The sequence below is a fragment of the Camelina sativa genome, chromosome 6 (genome assembly GCF_030686135.1).
Source record: "Camelina sativa cultivar CO46 ecotype springtype chromosome 6, ASM3068613v1".
In the NCBI taxonomy this organism is placed as follows: domain Eukaryota; kingdom Viridiplantae; phylum Streptophyta; class Magnoliopsida; order Brassicales; family Brassicaceae; genus Camelina; species Camelina sativa.
The window spans coordinates 21,097,782-21,113,655 of record NC_141885.1 but is presented as its reverse complement, the minus strand read 5'-3'; the positions used below and the strand labels follow the sequence as shown (position 1 = coordinate 21,113,655).

The window sequence follows — 15,874 nt, the reverse complement described above, 5'->3', positions numbered from 1 at the left end:
ACGCTCAAAGCATTGTTATATATTTTGAAGAATATTCTCCAAAATATAGTTTTTGAATTGGAGTGAATATTTATTTGAGAGTTTTTTGGTAGCAAACAAATTTCGGAGGTAGCAAACAAATATGTTGGAGATGTTTTTTTTGGTGGTGGTGCCTAGCTAAAGACAAAAGTCAAGCAAGTGATGAAAGCTCATCATCATATAAATAGTTGAGTTACTACCATAAGTCCATAATAATTTAGAAAACACTGATAAATTTTTAGAAAAAAAAAAAAACTCATTTTAGTGGTATTTTCATAATTGACTTTGGATATCATGATAGACGTGTGTTTCAACTTTATTGAATTGTTATTGTTTGCTTTATAGATTACCTTTCTTATTTCAATTTCAATTGCTTGTGTGAAAGAAATTAGGAATTAGAATTACGAATTACGATTTCCATGATATCCCCAAAAGTCTCAAATTTAGTTGTTCCCGGTGCAATTAAGAAGTAGAGATATTCCAGTGAAAGCTCAACTTTGATTGAGTTTGTAAAAAAATCAGGGTTTAGGGAAGAGCTAAAGACTTAAGAAGAAGAAAATCAAAAGCAATAGAGAGAAATCAAAGGAGGCGTTGACTGTGTAGTGTCGACTTGGGAATATGCGCCATTACTACTAACTCGTGTCAATCTGAGAATTGGAATTTGAAAACCAAGCAATATCCTATCAAAGGAAAGGTGAAATATCCAACTCAGGCTTCTACATATTATCAAACTCTAAAAGAGTTATTCAGAATGTGAAGCAACAAGCAGTGGAAACTAACAGTTTTGTCAAAGAGGAAACAAAAAAACTTGCAAGAGAGTACGCTGCCATTGTATGCACAGAGAAGAAGTCATGATTGTGATGTTCATTTCTTGCGAGTCATGGCCGCTATGATCCCGCCAGCTATGATACCTACGGCTGCAAAGCCTGTAGCTGCGATGCCTATCCCTATAACACCTTCTGAGAATATATACAAAAGATACCATTAAGTAACTCTGTTATTCAAACTTTGTTACTAATCCATTAGCAGTCACTTCTAGAACTATCATTTCATGTGTTTAAGTTCGACGAGTTGGCTTACCCTTTGTGATTTTGTCTTCAATGGCCTTCTTTAGAACCAAAGCTTGTCTCCAATCAGCTTGCATCTATGAAACCAAACCATCCATCAAAGAGCAAAACAAGGTGCATATAATATAATAAAAGCACGAGCTGCCTATAAAGAAAAGGGTAAGGAAGTGGATAAAAACCTCGATACAGCGGTCGACAAGGCGCCTGCTCTTTGAGTAATCCCCACTTCTGTAACATCCAACAGCAAGAAGATAGATCTTCTCTCGCTCCTGTAACGGAGAGGCACTGTCTTCCAGAGCTGCTGCAACAACAACAACAACAACAACAACAAATTTATCAGTCTCACAAAATAAAGATAGGGAGCATTACTACCTTCAAGCATGGCAATTCCGCGTTGCACATCTTCGGGTTGACGGGAATGAACAAGAGCCCACGACAATCGCATCAAGCACTCTTTCTTACGATCCTCAGCGCCAGAATCTGTGGCCTCTTTAACCTCTCTTTCACATCCCTGCACATCAATCAAAACCACAGAGTTTTTTAGCTGGTGAAAGCCTATGAAAGTTTACACAAAGCTATCAAACTAAAACCATGGTAGTAACTAAAGCTCTAAAGCTCGATTACAAAGTTCTCTCGAATCCAAAAAAAAAATCAAAGGATGGGGCTAATCTTTTGAGAAAGCAAATCCGATTTCAGAAATTGGCAAAACAAAAACAGTTCTAAATTTTCCCCAAACAGTTCGTGATTCCATTTTCCTACAAAGAGATGGTTCTTCGTCTTCGGAAACATAAGGCGGAAAAAAGAAAAGCGAACACATGAGGAGGATTAGAGAAACACTTACAGCGATGACATCTCCGTCGCACCAAGGGATCTTATCGCTGCCGGTGAAGAAGGAACCGACGGAGTCAAAGAACTGTCCGATCTTAGCATCCATTGAAGGCGATTTTTTGAGCTTTGATTAATGTGAGACTTCGTTTCTGGGCTCTCTCTCTCTCTCTCTCTCTCTTTCTTAATACTTAAGGAGAGAGTTTCTTCAGGAGAAAGTGGACTTGCTGCCCAAGCTCAGGGAAACTTACCAAATATTATCAACAAGACCCCTCTAGTTTTATATTTTACCCAAATTTGTCCCATATCTTCTGTTTAAGTTTTAAAAATGGTTAAAATTACTCAATCAAGCAATTTGGATAATTTATCTTTCTTTTTGGGGTCAAAATTTCGATAATATATCATTGATTGACAACAATTTCTAATATATTATTTTAATAATTTATCTTTCTTTCATGTCATTGGTTAAAATAATATTATTTGTGATTTCTTAATATTTTAGGCAACAAATTTCACATTAGTTCGTAATTTCTATTGTCAACAATATTTGAGGTGATATTTTTTGTTTAATTTAAGAAAAAGAAAAAAAAAAAACCATAACAGAGGTTATAAATATCTCATGCCATATGATAAGAAAATACAAAGACTTATAAATAAGAACTTCAAAATAATCGGAGAGATTTGCTGAAAGCTTGCCACTTCTTTAAACTCTTCGGATCAAATTCAAGAGTTTCTTGTTTTCTTCCTCTGGTGATTCTTCTGCTACAGTCTCTAATTGGTTTCACCAAATTTTTTAATAGCTTCTTCAGACCTGATCTTCGTCGGCCTTGGCAAGCAGGAGCGGCTGTATGTATTGGGGAATCATCATTAAAGACCTCACTGTACATCAAAGAGAAGCCGGTTGCAGCAGATAGGCTCCGACCAAGCAAGGCATTGTTGAGGTGAGCCTCGAAAGATAACCGCTCGAATCGATCCATCAATGAGCTTTGATTGTCCTCGAACTTCTGAAGAAATGGTGGAGTCGTCTCCATGGCTTTTGTGTTTTTTTGATAAGCTTGAAGTTACTGCTCTTTGTACGGAAAGACATAAGTGGAAATGTTGTCAAGAACAAGCAAAGGATCTTTTCTTTGTTAACTTTTTCTTGGGTTTAAAGCAAAGGATCTTCTTCTCTAGTCTAGGATTAAAACAAAAAACCTTACAAACAAACAAGTTATTTTTTTTTTCTGAAAAATAAGTACACGTGATGGTTTTTGTTGATTTCTTTCACCATACACATCGGTAAGCAACATGCGATTCCGTGAGTTCACCTCTATAATTCACCTTCACAACTTGTCCTTTCTCTAATCCGTAGTACCTTACGATCGCATCTTTCTTTGAAAGCCGAGGAAGCTATTAAAAATTCGTATTAGAATGAACGGTTAGAAGGGTGAGTGAGAAGAAATGTCTTTTAGTAAAGCTCCAAGCAAATGGATAATGTACCTGTTTTTCCTCGATGCTGAACTTCTTGAGAAGCGCTGTCTTCTCTTTATCATCCAGAACCTGATGTCGTAGCTTCAGTGTATGTTTCGTTATGTTGACTAGCAGATCGGTTATCTTAACAAGACAGCGAAAAAAAACTATCGATGTTAACATTTTCTAAGTTGTACTAAACAGAAATTAGATTAGGGATGAGATACAAACCTGGAATATTTCGACTTTGAAAGAAAAAAGTTCGATGGCTTTCAAGGCTTGATTGGTAACATGGCTTTGCAGAACTATTATCAGCCCGGTTATGGTTCCTTGGCTTAGCACATCCGCTGCTATACTGCGGATTGCGTTGACTTTAACCATGCCAGCACCACAAAAGACAATCTTTATCTGACCAAGCAAAATCACAAACCCGCTTGAACCAGAACCTTTTAACCAAATAACACACTCTTATTATATCCAGAGGATTACTATGAGATATCTGTCTACATGCCATAAAACAAGAAGCAACATGAGCTGAAAACAGAATACATTCATAAGTAACTGAGAGCTTGTAACAATCTATCTGTAAAATCGGACTAGTTATAAAAACAGGACAAGCATGCCTATGACTTTGATAAGCATCCCAAAAATCAGTGGCAACATGATACTAACCAACCAACAGAAAAAAGGTTGAGACTTTCAAAAACATCAACTTAACCGTTCTTATCCAGTTTTATCTCACTCTCTACAATCAAACATTGGGATTGTAGGCTATATCACATTTGACCATGCTTTAAAGAGTGTAGATATTAAATCAAACACTCCGTGACAATATATTGTCAAACATCAGAATGTTCATAGCCAGAAACAGAAGTCTAAGAATCACTTGTCACTTGTTAAATTCTTTACCAGAAAAAAAAAATCACATAACAAAGTCTCAGAAGTCAAACAGATGAGGCAAACTACTTGATACGGACCATAAAGTATTAAACTTTAGTAATCTGAATCCAAAAAAGTAGCAATGCAAACTTCAATTCGACGATAAGCAATGAAAGATTCAAAATTTGATAACCAATCCATCTTCTTCACAGCCAAACAGTTAACCCCACAACATGCAAATGCAAAAAAAAAAAACTCTAGGAATCGAAAAAACACAGCGAAAGCGAAATGCTTTGATTAACCTTTTTGGAAGAATTGAAGCGGTGTTGAGCTGAGATATGGAGACGATCAAGATCGGGACGGTCGCCGTAAACAGTTCGAAAATCGTGGAGGGAGAGATTGATATCTTCGGGGGAGACTTCGTAGCCTCTGTCTCGGAGCATCTCGAAAGCATTTCTCCGGGCAAGATAGTATCTATGAGTCTCTTCACTCGATGGATCCACGTATTCGCTCAGACACGGACGCGGAGCTGTCCCGTTCTCTTTCTCTACCATTTTGTTTTGTCTTTCCTTATCTGAGCAAAACAGAGTACAGTGATGGGACTTAAAGCGACTTACAAACGATGCTAGGACTTAAAGCGACTTAAAAACGACACCGTTTCAATGAGTTGAAAAGTAATTTTCACTGACTTGAGAGGTTTTGTACTGATATTAGCCATTAAAAGCCAATGAGCTAGCAGGTGACATCAGTCAAATTCGATTTTGTGGTAACTTTAGATTTTCTTTTTCTTTTCTATTTATTGATTGAAAGCAATTTTCTCCATAAATTTTTCTTAACGGAGTTTATTGGGCTCACGAGCTTATTGCAACAAATCCAAAACCGTTCTGACACAAGGTTATATATACTATGTCTTGGCCACATATAGTATAGCAAATGAACGAACTTAAGCTGACTGTTTCAGTATACAGACTTCAAGACCGCTTCTTTGCCATCTCCTCCAAGGAAAAACACCAAAACAAACATGTCTAGCTCTAGGGTAAATTAAATCATTGGCTGGAAGCCATTCTGGTTTTGCTGAGAACCTGATTCAGAGTAAAAAGGTAAACCACAATCACCTCTGACAGTCTCCATCAAAACATGTCACAAAGTCGTCAAATCTTAAATAAATATTCATCAAACCTTCTTTGAATTACTTATCAAAGTGCTCATGCTCGCCAATACCTATTACATAAATAATCCACTCAGCTTTCTTTTCATTAAGCGGATACCTAAGTCAGACAGATTAAGCAAGTTCAGACTGCAAAAAATGAAAATATATAGACTACTAACCAAAGAGCAGCCATATCTCTTGTTATATGGTTATAAGACAAGCACCATCAATTTCTTCAACCATTGATAGCCAATTCCTTAATCATGCAAGGGATATAAGGTTTGTAATTCTGCCTGTCATGAATCAAAGTATTTTCCATTAGTAACCCATCTATGTATCTCTCTCCCATTCTGCTTAAAAGTAAATATTACAAGTCTCGCTATTTACCTTCTCTTCAAGCTCAACATGGAGGAACATAATAACCTTGGTAGACTCAGTTCGGCTGATTCCACAAATCTTAGCCAAAGCTTTGACATAAACTTGATCTCAATTCTGTACAGAAGAAACGCAAAAAAACAAAAACGAAAAAGATATTTAGACGGAACACAGCACCAGCATACTGAGACACTGCATAACATAAAAACGCAGCAGTGATTCTGGTTACCTGCAGACGGATCACAGCACGTTGTGCCTTTTTCTTAAAGTCAGGATCCTCGTCAAATTTTTCTTTTGATTTTTTTTTTTGGTAAAGAAACTATCAAATATGACATATGAAGTTAGAAACTGAATTGATTTGGACTTTCACATAAAGCAATTTTGGTACAAAAGGAACTGTAAAGCTTGAGATTAGATGCAAGGCAGCTGACCTGAAAATGTTCAATTGTTGTCACACCCGCACTAGCTCTAGCTGAACAAGAAAATTCCTCAAAGAGGTACTCGATAAGCATACCAACCTGTATGGGAAGGGGAAGAAAAGTTTGGCAGTTAAAATTCGTTTGATAAAAAATTAATGGAATAAGAAAATCAAGAAATCACATCGAAAGCAGGGAAGTAGCTACCTGAATTCCCCAGTCACCCACATGATTTCTTCGTAGAACTTTAACCTTTGAGTTCTCGAGCAAGAGAACTAGCGTGTCATTGATGATAGGTGATCTTAGATGACCAACATGCATTTCTTCTGCAATGTTGGGAGAGTATAAAACAAATAAAATAGGAGACAAAACTAATTTAAAATTAACATACATACTAGTGAGAAAAAACACAGCAGGAGTACCTTGGCCATATAATCAGCAGATCAGCTGATAAATCCAGATCAAGAAACAGATCATGATTTCACCATCTCAGAGGCAGGGAGAGTTGAAACAATGACCTATCTGAAAAAACAAAAAAAGAGGGAATTAAAGTAATAATGAGTTAACTGAGAAAAAAAAGAAGAATATATTACACAGAGGATACAAAAGACCCAAAAAAGAGACTTACTAGTCCAAGAGTTCGAACAACACTGCGCTTGCAACAACTCTTTGATTTCGTTATGGACAATAAGCGCATCACACTGTCACTACAAACAAGCAACAACAGTATGAGTAAACATAAAGGAATGAAGATTTAATCGGAAAAAATGATGAGAGTACCTTTGATGATCTTTGAACTTTCAATATTGAGCACCAGAGGCAGCAATCAAGGCAGGGTGGATCCACATAATTTTTAGTTTTTCCCCAGAATTCTCATTCCTGTTGCCACATGTGTCAGTCAAAAATTATCATTCATGATTCAAAAAAGGAGAAAATACTATCAAAAACAAAACAAAAAAAGACTTACATGCTACTATGTTTGCCATTGAGAGTGTCTTTGGTTGACCAAAGCCGTGTGAGTGGAAGTTTAGTTTACAAAATTACGGTGGAGCTAGCTAAATGCAGCAGCTGCATAATGAGACACTGCCAAACATAAAAACGCATCAGTGATTCGGAATACTTGTAGACGGACACCACAGAACGTTGTGCATTTTTCATGAAGTCAGGATCCTAGTCAAATTTATGTTTTGATTGTTTTTGTAAAGCTATCATATATGACATCTGAAGTTAAATTCAGAATTGATTTTGGACTTTCACATAAACCAATATCAGTAAATAAAAGAAACTGTAAAGTTTGAGATTCCATATGATGCAAGGCAGCTGACCTGAAAAATGTTCAATTGTTGTCACACCCGCATTAGCTCTAGCTGTACAAAGGAAATTCCTGAAAGAGGTACTCGATCAGCATGCCAGCCTGCAGGGGGAGGGGAAGAAAAGTTGGCAGTTATTAGAATTCGTTTGATAAAAAAAATAATGGAATGAGACAATTATGACATCACCTGGAGAGTAGAAAAGTAGCTAACCTGTGTTCCCCAGTCACAAACATGGTCTATGCGTAGAACTTCAACCTTGCTTGAGTAATCGTGTCACCGATGATAGGTGATCTTAGATGACCAACATGCAATTCTTCTGCAATGTTGGGAGAGTAAAAATTAATCACGGCTCTCTTAACAGGAAGAGTAGGCGCCCATGTGTCACTTCCATTGATAAGAATATTCTTAATGCTCTGCAGGGATTAGATAAAACAGGAGATGTAATTAGATGTAAAATGACCATATGTACAAGTGAGCAAATACACAATAGGAGTACCTTGACTCATGTTAGTGATTAGGGTTACCTGTCGACGGACAAAAGACAGTTGTGCTATAGGTAAAACCCCCATCTATCTTGACAAGCATGCGTGTGGTCTTCAAGTCTTCAATGGTAATAACACCAGCACCATCAATTTCTTCAATCAACCCTTTGATAGTCAATTCCTCAATCAGGTTAGTGATATCAGGTTTGTAAAAGCTTGCTTCCTGCCATGAACGAAAATATTTTACATTAGTAACCCATCCATTTATCTGTCTTCCATTCTGCTTTTTTTTTAAAAAAAAATATACAAGTGAGCAAAAACACAACAAAAGTACCTCGGCCATATACTAGGCTGATAAATCCAGATCCGGTAGCAGAGCATGATTTCACCGACTCAGAAGCAGGGGGATTTGAAACAGAGGTCTCTGAGAAGGAAAAAAAGGAAACAAAGTAATAAAGTGTTAACAGAGAAAAAAAAGAAGATTATACTACAACTACGAAATCAGAGCATAAAAAAGACCCACAAAAGAAACCTGCTTGCTCTTCAGGAACCCTTTGGTTTCCCTATTGACCACACACGTATTACACTGTCACTGCAAACAAACAACAACAGTATGAGTACACGAAAAGGAATTAAAATGTAATCGAAAAACAAAAGATGGGAGAACCTTTGATGATCTCTAAAATTTTGATTTTAGGCACCAGAGGCAGCAACCAAGGCAGGGTGGATCCACATCAATTTTACCTGGAACTGGACAAATGAAAGAGCTTCTTGAGTTGCCGATTTTAGATATCCCCCAAAAAATTTCCTTCCTGTTGTCAACATGACTCGAACAAAAAATATCATTTATGAAAGTGGAGGAAAGGAGAAGATATTATGGAAAAGAAAAAAGAAGACTTACAGTTACACATGTTTGCCATCCGGAGAGTGTCTTTGGTTGCCCAAGACGTGTAAGTGTCCTAGTTTACAAAACGAAACAGAGAAATCAGTACAAGTATTAGCTAACCACTGACGGAAAAATGAGAGAGAAACGGGAGAGATTAAGTTGATACCTGAGTGAGGCAGATTCTGCAAGTTCAGACTGCGAGTACAAACACAAAAACAACGTCAAAATATAAGATAAAATTTGATGTAAGAAGACCATGTGTACCAAGTGAGCAAAACCACAAGAGGAGTACCATGGCCATATAATCAGCAGATACAACGGCCTATCTGAAAGAAACAAAAATAAACGGGGGAATCAAAGCAATAAAGAGTTAACTAATAAGAATATACTACAGGACGAACATAGAGCATACAAAAGACCCAAGAAAGAAACCTGCTTGCTCTTCAGGAACCCTTTGGTTTCATTATTGAGCATACACCCAATACACTGTCGCTGCAAACAAACAACAACAGTATGAGTAAACATGAAGGAATTAAAATGTAATCGAAAAACAAAACGATGGGAGTACCTTTGATGATCTCTGAAACTTTGATATTAAGCACCAGAGGCAGCAGCAATCAAGGCAGGGTGGATCCACATCAATTTACCTGGAACTGGACACATGAAAGAGCTTCTTGAGTTGCCGTTTTTAGATATCCCCAAAATTTCCTTCCTGTTGTCAACATGACTCGATCAAAAAAAATATCATTTATGAAAGTGGATGAAAGGAGAAGATATTATGAAAAAGAAAAAAGAAGACTTACAGTTACAGCTACCATTTGCCATCGAGAGTGTATTTGGTTCCCCACGCCGTGTGAGTGGGAGTCCTAATTTATAAAAATAAGAGTCAAAATTTGATGTAAACTGACCATATGTACAAGTGAGCGAAAACACAACAAGAGGAGTACCTTGGCCATACAATCAGCTGATAAATCCAGAAAAAAACTAACACAGAAGGATTTCACCATCTCAGAGGCAAGGAGATTTGGTCCAATGGCCTATCTGAAAAAGAAACAAAAATAAAGGAAGGAATCAAAATAATAAAGAGTTAACTAAGAAACAAATAGAATATACTAAAAGACGAACACAGAGCACACAAAAGATCCAAGAAAGAAACTTACTAGTCCAAGAGCTCGAACAATACTGAGCTTGCAACAACCCTTTGTTTCGTTCTGGACAATACTGCAAACAAACAACAACAGTATGAGTCAACATAAAGGAATAAAACTTTAAATCGAAGAAGGAAGAAGGGAGTACACCATTGATGATCTCTGAAATTTTGATATTAAGCACCAGAGCTGGCAGCAATCAAGCACACCAATTTTACCTGGATGTGGACACATGAAAGAGCTTCTTGAGTTGCCGTTAATAGATCTCCCCTGAATTCTTCTCCCTCCTGTTGTCACATGAATCGATCAAAATTTATCATTCATGACTCGAAAAAGACGAAAATTCTATCAATCAAGACAAAAGAAAAAGACTTACATTTACAACTACCATGTTTGCCATCGAGAGTGTCTTTGGTTGCCCAAGCCGTGTAAGTGAGAGTCCTAGTTACAAAACAAAACAGAGAAATCAGTACAAGTATTAGCTAACCACAGACGGAAAAATAAAAGGAAAAATGAGATAGAAACGGGAGAGATTAAGTTGATACCTGAGCTAGGCAGATTCTGCAAGTTCAGACTGCAAGTACAAACACAAAAACAACGTCAATATATATGAGGCAGATATATAAAACTAAGTTAACCCACCATAGAGCAGCCATATCAGTTGTGCTATAGGTAAAACCACAACCTCTCTTAAATAGGAGATAAAATCTGATGTAAAAAAAGACCATGTGTACAAGTGAGAAAAAACACAACAGGAGTACCTTGGCCATAGAATCAGCAGATACATCCAGATCCAGTAAAAGAGAATGATTTCACCATGTCAAAGACAGGGAAATTTGATCCAACGGCCTATCTGAAAGAAACAAAAATAAACGGGGGAATCAAAACAATAATGAGTTAACTAATAAGAATATACTAGAGGACGAACATAGAGCATAAAAAAGACCCAAGAACGAAACCTGCTTGCTCTTCAGGAACCATTTGGTTGCATTATTGACCATACATGCCTTACACTGTCACTGCAAACAAACAAAAACAGTATGAGTGAACATAAAAGGAAGTGAAACGTAATCGAAAAACGAAACGATGGGAATACCTTTGATGATCTCTGAAAATTTGATATTATGCACCAGAGGCAGCAGCAATAAAGGCAGGATGGATGAACATCAATTTTAACTTGAACTGGACAAATGAAAGAGCTTATTGAGTTGCCATACTTAGAAATCCCCCAAAATTTCCTTCTTGTTGTCACATGAATCAATCAAAAAAATATCATTCATGAAACAGGAGGAAAGGCGAAGATATTATGGAAAAGAAAAAAGAAGACTTACAGTTACAGCTACCATGTTTGGCATCGAGAGAGTGTCTTTGGTTGCCCAAGCCGTGTAAGTGAGAGTCCTAATTTACAAAATGAAACAGAGAAATCAGTACAAGTATAGCTAACCACAGGCGGAAAAATAAAAGGAAAAATGAAAGAGAAACGGGAGAGATTAAGTTGATACCTGAGCCAGGCAGATTCTGCAAGTTCAGACTGCAAGTACAAACACCAAAACAACGTCAAAATATAGGAGGTAGATATATAAACTACTAAATTAACCCATCACAGAGCAACCAGATCAGTTGTGCTATCGGTGAGCAAACAACAGGAGTACCTTGGCCATATAGTCAGCAGATAAATCCAAATCCAGTATCAGAGCATGATTTCACCATCTCAGACGCAGGGAGATTTGATCCAACAGCCTATCTGAAAGAAACAAAAATAAACAGGGGAATCAAAGAAATAAAGAGTTAACTAATAAGAATATACTACAGGACGAACATAGAGCATACAAATGACACAAGAAACAAACCTGCTTGCTCTTTAGGAACCCTTTGGTTTCATTATTGAGCATACACCCAATACACTGTCACTGCAAACAAAAAACAACAGTATGAGTAAACATGAAGGAATTAAAATGTAATCGAAAAACAAAACGATGGGAGTACCTTTGATGATATCTGACATTTTGATATTAAGCACCAGAGCCAGCAGCAATCAAGGCAGGGTGGATCCACAACAATTTACCTGGAACTGGATACATGAAAGAGCTTCTTGATTTGTTGTTTGTAGATTTCCCCCAAAATTTCCTTCCTGTTGTCACATGGCTCAATCAAAAAAATATCATTCATGAAACATGAGGAAAGGAGAAGATATTAATGAGAAAAAAAAAAGAAAGACAAGACTTACAGTTACAGCTACCATGAGAGTTTATTTGGTTCCCCAAGCCGTGTGAGTGGGAGTCCTATTTTACAAAACAAAACAGAGAAATCAGTACAAGTTTTAGCTAACCACAGACGGAAAAATAAATGGAAAAATGAGAGAGAAACGGGAGAGATTAAGTTGATACCTAAGCCAGGCAGATTTTGCAAGTTCAGACTGCAAACACAAACACAAAAACCACGTCAAAATATAAGGGGTAAATATATAAACTACTAAATTAACCCACCATAGAGCAGCCATATCAGTTGTGCTATTGGTAAAACCACCACCTCTCTTAAATAGGAGATAAAGTCTGATGTAAAAAGACCATATGTACAGTGAGCAAAAACACAACAGGAGTACCTTGGCCATATAATCAGCAGATATATCCAGATCCAGTAACAAAGCTTGATTTCACCACCTCAGAGGTAGAGAGATTTGATCCAGTAGCCTATCTGAAAAAAAACAAAAACAAAAAAAACGGGGGAATCAAAGCAATAATGAGTTAACTAAGAAGAATATACTACAGGACGAACATAGAGCACACAAAAGACCCAAGAAAGAAACCTGCTTGCTCTTCAGGAACCCTTTGGTTTCATTATTGACCATACACGCATCACACTGTCACTGCAAACAAACATCAACAGTATGAGTGAACATAAAAGAACTGAAATGTAATCGAAAAACAAAACGACGGGAGTACCTTTGATGATCTCTGAAAAATTGATATTATGCACCAGAGGCAGCAGCATTCAAGGCAGGGTGGATCCACATCAATTATACTTGGAACTGGAAACATGAAAGAGCTTCTTGAATTGTCGTTTTTAAACCTCCCCTGCATTCTCCTTCCTGTTGTCACATGACTCATTCAAAAATTATCATTCATGACTCGTAAAAGGAGAGAAAATACTATCAATCAAGAAAAAAAAAAAGACTTACAGTTATACCTACCATGTTCATGTTAGTCATCGAGAGAGCGTCTTTGGTTGCCCAAGCCGTGTGAGTGGGAATCCTAGTTTATCAAAATAAGAGACAAAACCTGATGTAAATTGACCATATGTACAAGTGAGCAAAAACACAACAAAAGGAGTACCTTGGCCATCTAATCAGCTGATAAATCCAGAATCCACTAACACAACATGATTTCACCATCTCAGAGTCATGGCGTTTTGATCCAATGCCTATCTGAAAAAGAAACAAAATAAAGGGGGGACATCAAAATAGTAAAGAGTTAACTAAGAAAGAAATAGAATATACTAAAAGACGAACACAAAGCACACAAAAGATCCAAGAAAGAAACTTACTATTCCAAGAGCTCGAACAATACTGAGCTTGCAACAACCCTTTGGTTTTTTTTTATGGACAATACTTCAAACAAACAACAACAGTATGAGTCAACATAAAGGAATTAAAATACTTTAATCGAAGAAGGAAGAAGGGAGTACCATTGATGATCTCTGAAGGAAGTGGACACATGAAAGAGCATCTTGAGTTGCCGTTTATAGATCTCCCCTGAATTCTTCTCCTTCCTGTAGTCCCATGACTCAATCATCATTCATGATTAGAAAAAGGTGAAAATACTATCAATCAAGACAAAAAGAGAAGACTTACAGTTACAGCTACCATGTTTGCCATCGAGAGGATCGTCTTCGATTGCCTAAGCCGTGAGTAAGTGGGAGTCCTAGTTTACAAATTACAAAACAAAACAGAGAAATCAGTACAAGTATTCGCTACACCACAAACGAAACAAAATACAAAATATATATAAAAAAAAAAAAAACGAGAGAGATTAGGGCACAGACGGAGAAATTAGTTTACCAGTGAAGAAGAGATTAGGGCACATACAGAGGAATTAGTTTACCAGTGAAGAAGACATAACGAGTAAGCAACGTCGCCGGAGAAAATAGAAGAAGACGACTCTCTAATCTCTATAATAGGGATTTACTTCTCAGGAGGATAGGTCGGTGATGTAGAAAAATAGAAGATTCGCTACAGCACCATAGACGAAGACCAAAAAAAAACGAGAGATAAAGAAGAGAGACTAAGGCTAATTTCACTAGTGAAGAAGACAATAAAAGTAAAGCAAGAACAACGTTGGAGAAAATAGAAGAAGACGGCTCTCGACTTCGACTTATTTATAGGTTTAGGGATTTAACTTCTCAGGAATGGACTCTGATTAGTAAAGTAGTCTTTCCTTTTTCCTTTTCTTTAAAAAAAAAAAAAATATATATATTATTATTACCTTCGTTTTTCCTTTTCTCCACGCAACTTTCCTTTTCTTTTCTATTTCAATTAAAAAACAAAAAAATATCTTGACATGTTTCCTTTTTTCTTTGATAATTTCCTTTTGTTTTCTAAAAATTAATTCTTATCCTAGTTCTAAAACGTTCAACTTTTGTTGTCAAAAAAAAAAAAAAAAAAAACGTTCAACTTTTCATTTATTTTCTTTATTAGTATTTTTTTCTCAATATTTCAAACGGACCATTCGTCGTCGTGTGTTACTTTTCATATTCAAGCAAAAATTGCAAATCTTATTTTTAGACCACTGTATTTTATTGATCAAATATATTACAACACATACAGCCCAAATGTACAAAAAAAAATAAAAACAGTCCAATAGAAGAAGCCCAAAGTAGAAGATAGATTTAAGAGCATGGCCAACGGCGTAGTTTTGGGCCGTCCCTCGGCATTTGTTGATTAAAATTAAATCAAAAATGGTCCAATATCTAAGAATCGACTCTTTAAACGCAACGTTTTTCGTCCGTCTACTTGAACACGTGGAAGGTGGTGATTGGGAGAAGATTTTGGGTAGGTTAACAAACGACACTTTCTCGAGAGAAAGTTATCGAATTCTCGCTTCTATCTCGACGACGACGAATTTCCATCGTGTCTTTCTTCCTCTTTTCCGCCGATTTGAAGCCGAAAACGATCTTATGTGTCTCCCAAAGCTTGTTCGGCGGTTCAATCGTTCGAAATAAGGTTTGTCTTCTTCCTCCAATTTGAGATTTCTCTGATTTGCTTTAGGGTTAGTCTATGTGTATAGCTTGTTCCAATCGTTCTGTGTAGGATTATCGATTTAGTTATAGTTTATTCTTCGGTGGTACTCATCAACAAAAGTAGTTGTAACTCATAAAAATTTCTCTCATTTAGCTCAGATTCAGATTTGGTAGTAACTCATACGAACTAGCTGTGTTATGTATAGGGAAAGAGACTAGTAATGTCTAGTTAAATATCCTGGTTAATTGATATGCTTATTTCTTGATTATGATTTCCTAGTTGGTGACATTTTGGTCTGGTTTGTTCATAGTTACTTGTTTAGTCACATAAATTGAATGCTATTGATGCAGTTATCAAGTAAAATGAATTAGCAAGTAAAGACACCAATGCATCCATAGTAATACCTACTTCATAGCTTTCTTCTTCATATGTGTTTATGCCACCTTTAAATTGAATGAGCCGGTAAAGACTACTTCATAGCTTTTTGTGAAGTGTACTTGTCATAAATTGTGATTAGACTGTGGTTGTTAGCTCATTATGTTTTGTTACTTATTGCAAGTTACCTTTTAACCTATTAAACCCCAACCATCTTCACAAGCATCAAGCTGCAATGTTGAGGACTATGAGAAA

At 36.6% G+C, this 15,874-nt stretch overlaps 3 protein-coding genes across 27 annotated transcripts; all 3 read right to left on the bottom strand.

Moving 5' to 3' along the window:
- Window positions 1-644: 644 nt before the first annotated feature.
- LOC104699178 (mitochondrial fission 1 protein A) lies at window positions 645-2,162 on the bottom strand. Of its 4 annotated transcripts, none has more exons than XR_015559712.1 (6): window positions 1,927-2,130; window positions 1,458-1,596; window positions 1,265-1,386; window positions 1,099-1,162; window positions 799-977; window positions 645-698 (listed from the first exon to the last, which is right to left on the bottom strand). XR_015559712.1 is itself a non-coding variant. In XM_019246382.2 (5 exons), exons 1-5 carry the CDS (start codon window positions 2,017-2,019, stop codon window positions 883-885), a joined length of 513 nt encoding a protein of 170 aa, XP_019101927.2. In that variant the 5' UTR covers window positions 2,020-2,162; the 3' UTR covers window positions 679-882. The 4 variants fall into 4 exon arrangements, 2 of the variants coding, with proteins under 2 accessions (XP_019101927.2, XP_087310419.1); XR_015559713.1 differs by having other exon boundaries at window positions 1,265-1,383; XM_019246382.2 differs by having other exon boundaries at window positions 679-977; window positions 1,927-2,162.
- An 846-nt stretch (window positions 2,163-3,008) lies between these two features.
- On the bottom strand, window positions 3,009-4,850 carry LOC104792001 (DNA-directed RNA polymerase V subunit 5A). The gene is made up of 4 exons (XM_010518015.3): window positions 4,541-4,850; window positions 3,591-3,767; window positions 3,390-3,503; window positions 3,009-3,299 (listed from the first exon to the last, which is right to left on the bottom strand). The coding sequence occupies exons 1-4, from the start codon at window positions 4,790-4,792 to the stop codon at window positions 3,174-3,176; spliced, it is 669 nt and encodes a 222-aa protein (XP_010516317.1). The 5' UTR covers window positions 4,793-4,850; the 3' UTR covers window positions 3,009-3,173.
- A 214-nt stretch (window positions 4,851-5,064) lies between these two features.
- Window positions 5,065-14,400, bottom strand: LOC147942876 (arginine--tRNA ligase, cytoplasmic-like). 22 transcript variants are annotated; one of them, XM_087454291.1, is made up of 47 exons: window positions 14,066-14,400; window positions 13,859-13,928; window positions 13,693-13,776; window positions 13,552-13,615; window positions 13,341-13,432; window positions 13,199-13,259; window positions 12,951-13,096; window positions 12,815-12,874; window positions 12,611-12,702; window positions 12,396-12,424; window positions 12,236-12,290; window positions 11,995-12,139; window positions 11,859-11,918; window positions 11,661-11,752; window positions 11,511-11,539; window positions 11,340-11,406; window positions 11,105-11,249; window positions 10,968-11,027; window positions 10,770-10,861; window positions 10,554-10,582; window positions 10,385-10,449; window positions 10,227-10,295; window positions 10,021-10,081; window positions 9,808-9,901; window positions 9,664-9,726; window positions 9,429-9,572; window positions 9,293-9,352; window positions 9,153-9,186; window positions 9,027-9,055; window positions 8,876-8,933; window positions 8,642-8,786; window positions 8,498-8,566; window positions 8,309-8,398; window positions 8,017-8,197; window positions 7,703-7,905; window positions 7,505-7,593; window positions 7,147-7,262; window positions 6,960-7,058; window positions 6,808-6,880; window positions 6,602-6,701; window positions 6,387-6,505; window positions 6,195-6,281; window positions 5,993-6,082; window positions 5,776-5,880; window positions 5,568-5,681; window positions 5,418-5,459; window positions 5,065-5,320 (listed from the first exon to the last, which is right to left on the bottom strand). In XM_087454291.1, exons 19-24 carry the CDS (start codon window positions 10,793-10,795, stop codon window positions 9,861-9,863), a joined length of 291 nt encoding a protein of 96 aa, XP_087310417.1. In that variant the 5' UTR covers window positions 10,796-10,861; window positions 10,968-11,027; window positions 11,105-11,249; window positions 11,340-11,406; window positions 11,511-11,539; window positions 11,661-11,752; window positions 11,859-11,918; window positions 11,995-12,139; window positions 12,236-12,290; window positions 12,396-12,424; window positions 12,611-12,702; window positions 12,815-12,874; window positions 12,951-13,096; window positions 13,199-13,259; window positions 13,341-13,432; window positions 13,552-13,615; window positions 13,693-13,776; window positions 13,859-13,928; window positions 14,066-14,400; the 3' UTR covers window positions 5,065-5,320; window positions 5,418-5,459; window positions 5,568-5,681; window positions 5,776-5,880; window positions 5,993-6,082; window positions 6,195-6,281; window positions 6,387-6,505; window positions 6,602-6,701; window positions 6,808-6,880; window positions 6,960-7,058; window positions 7,147-7,262; window positions 7,505-7,593; window positions 7,703-7,905; window positions 8,017-8,197; window positions 8,309-8,398; window positions 8,498-8,566; window positions 8,642-8,786; window positions 8,876-8,933; window positions 9,027-9,055; window positions 9,153-9,186; window positions 9,293-9,352; window positions 9,429-9,572; window positions 9,664-9,726; window positions 9,808-9,860. The 22 variants fall into 22 exon arrangements, with proteins under 22 accessions (XP_087310417.1, XP_087310408.1, XP_087310407.1 ...); XM_087454282.1 differs by having other exon boundaries at window positions 6,808-6,886; window positions 8,507-8,566; XM_087454281.1 differs by having other exon boundaries at window positions 6,808-6,886; window positions 8,507-8,566; window positions 11,105-11,246.
- Between the last annotated feature and the right edge of the window lie 1,474 nt (window positions 14,401-15,874).

Bases quoted from the DNA above. Each gene is read 5' to 3' on its own strand.
- LOC104699178 (XM_019246382.2), bottom strand. From the start codon at position 2,019: ATGGATGCTAAGATCGGACAGTTCTTTGACTCCGTCGGTTCCTTCTTC. The intron at 1,597-1,926 runs GTAAGTGTTTCT...ATTGATGTGCAG, and splicing joins GCGACGGAGATGTCATCGCT to GGATGTGAAAGAGAGGTTAA. The intron at 1,163-1,264 runs GTTTTTATCCAC...TTGGTTTCATAG, and splicing joins TTGTCGACCGCTGTATCGAG to ATGCAAGCTGATTGGAGACA.
- LOC104792001 (XM_010518015.3), bottom strand. From the start codon at position 4,792: ATGGTAGAGAAAGAGAACGGGACAGCTCCGCGTCCGTGTCTGAGCGAA. The intron at 3,768-4,540 runs GTTAATCAAAGC...TTGCTTGGTCAG, and splicing joins GCTTCAATTCTTCCAAAAAG to ATAAAGATTGTCTTTTGTGG. The intron at 3,300-3,389 runs GTACATTATCCA...AATTTTTAATAG, and splicing joins TCAGCATCGAGGAAAAACAG to CTTCCTCGGCTTTCAAAGAA.
- LOC147942876 (XM_087454269.1), bottom strand. From the start codon at position 13,733: ATGCTCTTTCATGTGTCCACTTCCTTCAGAGATCATCAATG. The intron at 13,616-13,692 runs GTACTCCCTTCT...GTTTGTTTGAAG, and splicing joins TCCTTCAGAGATCATCAATG to TATTGTCCATAAAAAAAAAC. The intron at 13,097-13,198 runs GTAGGTATAACT...ATGTGACAACAG, and splicing joins CGATGACTAACATGAACATG to GAAGGAGAATGCAGGGGAGG.